The following is a 5121-nucleotide window of genomic DNA, read 5'->3' on the forward strand; positions in this document are numbered from 1 at the left end:
GAAGGGATTGTGGTGTGGCCATCCCCCCTGGGGGGTGATTTCTCAATTTCTGTCTCTCTGTCTCTCTCTGTCTGTTTGGCGAGTGCACGCGCCCTATACAAAAAAAAAAAAAAAAAAAAAAAAAAAAAGAAAAACCACCCCAAAAAAAAAAAAAAAAAAAAAAAAAAAGAGAAAAGAAGCCACCAGGTCTGTGACTGGAACTGCAGTCAGCCATGTGGGAGTCCAGTGCCTCAACAACCACCACACCTGCTGGCCCCTATGACATTCCTTCTTACAGAGATATTTTCCCAAGGGTGCTGCTTAATCTCTGTACATCTGAATGCCTGGGGACATAATAGAACACCTACATTTCCCTATCCCATTCCACGTGTTGCTCATATCTCAGACTATCCTTCATACACATCATGCCCCCCTCAACTCATACGTTGAAACCTAGACCCCCAGTGTAATGGTATTAGGAGATGGCACCTTTGGTGGGTGATTAGGGTTAGATAAGTCCATGAGGGTGGGGTCCCTTAGTGGGGGTCTTATAGTGGCCTTGTAAGAAGATTTCTTTCCTCCTAGGAACCCTGATCCCTCTCCGCAATGTGAGAACACAGTGAGCAGGCAGCCATCTGCAAGCCAGAAACAGAGCCCTCGTCAGGAACTGAACCATCTTTACCTTGATCTTGGAATTCTCAGCTCCCAGGACTAAGAAAGAAACGCCTGCCTGTTAAGCCATCTTGTCTGTGGCATTTTGTTTTAGCAGCCAAGCTAAGACAAGAATTCTCAGGATGTTTTAACTTTAAACAGAGGAGTCGGGAAAAGCCCCATTGAGGGAACTTCTGGGTAAGACTAGAATGAAATGAGGGAGCGGGTCTCAGGGACACCCGGAGGCAGAGTGGTTCCACTTGAGTGAACATCAGGTGCAAAGGTCCTGAGATATGCTTGCTGTGTTCAAGGGGCTAGGAGGGGCCAGAGGGAAGTGGAAGATGAGATCTGTGGGATACGGGAGGACTGTGAGCAAGCTCAGAACTTCAGCTTCTCCCGTGGGTCAGATGGGGGCCAGTGCAGGATTCTGAACAGAGAGGTACGATCTGACATATCCTTTGAATGGGTCCCATTGTGGAAAACATGAACAGCCACTGTTTACAGAGCACCTACTGGGTACCAGGCACCACAGCAACCTTTCACGGGTATCAGCTCATCAAATGACCACCAAGACACTCTGAGCCAGGTACTACTATTTTCTCTGTTTTACAGAAATGGAGGCTCAGAAAAGATCAGGAACCTGACCTACATGACTGAACCAAGACTCCCTGACTCTTGAGTCTGCATTGTCCACATCCATCGGCACTATCCTGTGTACATGGCAGATACTCAATCGAAGGTGTCACTTGGCTGGTTATCAAGCAGTGCCCCGAGGGTCAGCGTTGGCACCTCGCGTGGCATGATGGATGAAGTGTCACTTTAGACACAAGGAACATATGTCATGAGGCCTGAGGCTGAAGAGCCAGGGTCCACTTACTCAGTTCGGCGATGCTGCCCACACGGGTAGCCAGCAAGGACTGTTCAATGGTCCTCAACTCCGACTGGCTGAACATGGGCAGCTCTCCCGGCTTGCTGGGCCGCTGGGGGTCTCGGTGAAGATTCAGGCTGTCTGGCAGGCACAGCACCCCTGCAGTCAGAAGAGAGAGAGAGAGAGAATGAAAAGGAGCCTTATTTCTCAGCTAACCAAGGAAGGGGTGCAAAACTTCATGCGATTTTGTAATACTGTAAAGTCAGCCTGAGAACTGTCACTCTGGGCTCCTGTGAGAAATGGAGTTCAGTTATTTTTAAAGGTCTCCTCAGAGTCCTGATCTACTGCTTTTTCCCTTGAGTTTATTTATGTATTTCTTCTGGGGTCGGGGAGCACCCAACAGGGTTCCCCTGCTGTGATCCACCCCAGCCATGGTCAGCCCAGATCCCAGGCACACGCACACACGTTCCTGGCGTCTACAAGGAGGCCCCAGAATGCAAACCCAGGACCTTCCCACGTGGGGGTGGTATGGAGAGCACTGTGTTGTAGCTGACCTCCCTGACCTGCTAATTTGAACAAACATGTGGTCATTCCTCTGAACACGCACTTTTCCAAAAGACACAGAAACAGAATCCCTTCTGCAGACCTGGCAGAAATTCTATCATTTAGAGGTGCTTCTTGAGAATCAAGTGGTCACAGCCCTTATTCTCCCTTCCAGAGGCAGCTCTGCTCCCTGGGCTCCCTGCAGGAACTGTCTGTGTTGGCAATAGCTTCAGAGGACTTACTTTATTTGCCCAACAAATTTAACTCTGGGTGGCTGGGTTGTTATCTGTTAGACAAGGCTTTAGGCTTTCTCTGTGGAGATATATGTCAGGAGGTAGAAGAGTCCCCGTGGGCCTTTGTTACTTATATGGTGAATACCCTTGGGAAGTTCCTGAGATCCAATTATTTTCTTCCCTTCCTTTCCATTCCATAAACATTGAGCAAGAACCTGAAAACTTACTTGGGTGGATTATTAAATAGTATTCACTCTTCCCTTCACAATCCCAACCTCCCTAGGAGAGGTACGTCTTTGCTTCTTGGTTGGGCTTGACTAGTGTTTTACTTTGGTCACAGATATGTTAATGTACACGGTAGAATCAAAAGCCTGAAAAGTATTTGTAAATTTGAATGTGCTCTCTTGTGTCTTTGCCTTTGTCATGCGAAAACATGCCCTGGTTAACCTGATGCTCTAAAGAGGCTGAAGAATAAACAGAACAGATCTAGAACTGACCTGGAGCTTAGAGCTGCCCTGTTGACCTACAGAAGCAAATGCCACCGAGATAGTGGTGCTGCTTGTCACTTACTACTATTATGGTGAACACTAACAGATACACCCACCAAGTGCCAATCACTGGGGCTACAATGACCAAGGCAGACACTGTGCTGTGTCAGGGGCTGAGGATGCAACAGGGCTGCTTGTTACTCACTATGGTTATGGTGAAAACTAACAGATACCCCCACTGAGTGCCAATTACTGAGGATACAATGACCAAGGCAGACACCATGGTGCGTCAGGAGCTGAGGACACAATGATGGACAGACGACACATAACTCTCATCTTTAGTAAGCTCCCAGTCTAGGTTTAGCAGAACGACTTCTTACACACATAACCACAAAGCCATGTGAGGAATGCTCTACGGTAGAAGATTAGGAATGAAGGGATATCTAATCAGGGACATGAAGAATGAGTAGCTGCCATTAATAGGAGTGCTTTTTCAGTGCCTGCTGTGTTTCCAACCCTCCTGGGCACTTTGGAGATGGAGAAGAAGCTGAGGACATATTCAAGTTGTTTATTTTGAACAGACAGCATTGGCATAGACAAAATAAGTTGGTAACAATAAACTACGAACACACGGCTTCAGGATGATTCATCCAACTGCAGGGAGAGGGGACACACTATGCAAAGTCTCAGCAGAGAAAACGTCCCTCCTGTGGAGAAGGGACCATGGTTACATACGCCCCAGCCCTCTTATGCCTAATTAATGGCTCCAGCCGCACTGAACCATTCATTTCCTAGTGAAATTAAAAAAAAAAAATCTATGTATCTGTTTTTTTTCATGAGCAAGAGAAACAGAGAGTGAGGGAGAGAGACAGAGAAGTAGTACCCCGAACAGCGTCTTGACGCCACAATCTACCCCCAGCCTTAGCCAGCCCCAGATCAATGGGCACACGCACGCCCGGCGTACTCAGGGAATCCCGAACCTTCCCATGTGGGTCAGCCCTGCAGGATATTGTTTTTACTGTTGCACCCTCAGCTGGTCCCCTTTTCCTAAACGGCTTACCTTTATGCCTCACAGAGGCTGAGACAATCAGGAAGCCAGCCCTAGAAGATATTTTTTTTTGATGAATAATGTGTAACAGATGACTAATACCAACGACCATTCGACTTTAATGTTCCTACAGTCAGGAAACTGATCAAGTGCATTTTGTCCCCTAAGATTGCTCTCCGCCCATTTTTTCCCCAAACATTTCTGACTGTGACTCAGAATAAGAATATATTTTATATCACAGCCCAGTACACCACCCCCCACACTTTTCATGAAGAAAAAAAATCCATAGAAAATAACACTGACCCTTACTACTAGGTTGTTGAACAGTCATGAAGCATGTTTGCCTAGAAAAATGTAGAAAGATACTTCATGCCTTTTCCCATGATCCAGTATGTGTGATGCACTCTCATTACTTTCTCTTCCCTTCCCCTTCGTCCTCTCTTCTCTTCTCTCCTATCTTATTAATAAAAAATGAAGCTGTGGCATTAAGTGATTTTGTCACCTGCCAAGGGGTTGAGCTGGGCAGTTGGAAAAACACAGTGGGCCATGCTGTACACAATCTGGCCCTAACTGGAAAGCACTGCTGGTCAGACCAGAATCACTGAACACTTGGTGGTGCATTTCAGGAACCCTGAGCTTTCAGGGAAGACGGGCCCTTCACAGAAGTGCACACCACCCAAGGCTGGCTCCTGCCTCTCCCTTCATGGCCTCCCATTCATCCCTGGAGGGATGGCTGAGTCATCCTGGCTTCTTCCTGTTTGCTCACCTGCTGAGACATTGAATCAGAGGCTAAGTCAAGTAGCAGTTGCCACAGCAATGACACCTGGGCCAGTTCTTCCTCTCATACCCCCACATCCCTGACTCTAATTCAGGGACTTGCTAGCCCTTGAAGAACTCACTGCAAAAACACCAATAATGGAGACCCAGTCTGATGAGTGATCCCTTCTAGGGTAACAAAGGCCTCTGCTTGTGGGAAAGGGAGGCAGCCGGGGCTTCTCAGTAAAGGAGACCTGAGGGTTGGGCCCTGAATGCTGGAGAGATTGTCTAATTAATAAGACAACTGACTCGTGTGTTTTCAAGGGATTGCTTTCTTAGCATTTGCATTATTCGCAGCAACTTAACCTATTTTGCATCTTAAAACATTGCTTCCCATGTCAGCTGAGGCATAAGCAAATGAGATTTGGAGTCTGGCACCCAGAGCTTCCTCCTGGCTCTGCGATTTCCACCCTTGTTTGACCCTGGGCAGGTCCCAGAACCTCTCTGAACCTCGGTTTTCTCTTCCATGAAATGAGGGAATTAGTGATGATCCTC

General features: G+C 47.4%; 1 protein-coding gene across 1 annotated transcript in view; it reads right to left on the minus strand.

The window, feature by feature from the left end:
* LOC102475118 (ankyrin repeat and BTB/POZ domain-containing protein BTBD11) overlaps positions 1–5121 on the minus strand; it is a 225990-nt gene that overhangs the window by 15546 nt on the left and 205323 nt on the right. Inside the window, exon 2 of the mRNA XM_027769013.1 lies at positions 1508–1657. Coding sequence (XP_027624814.1) covers positions 1508–1583 — 76 coding nt within the window. The 5' untranslated portion in view covers positions 1584–1657. The remainder of the gene's footprint in view (positions 1–1507; positions 1658–5121) is intronic.

The sequence above is a fragment of the Tupaia chinensis genome, unplaced genomic scaffold, assembly GCF_000334495.1.
Source record: "Tupaia chinensis unplaced genomic scaffold, TupChi_1.0 Scaffold148234_1, whole genome shotgun sequence".
NCBI classification, from domain to species: Eukaryota; Metazoa; Chordata; class Mammalia; order Scandentia; family Tupaiidae; genus Tupaia; species Tupaia belangeri.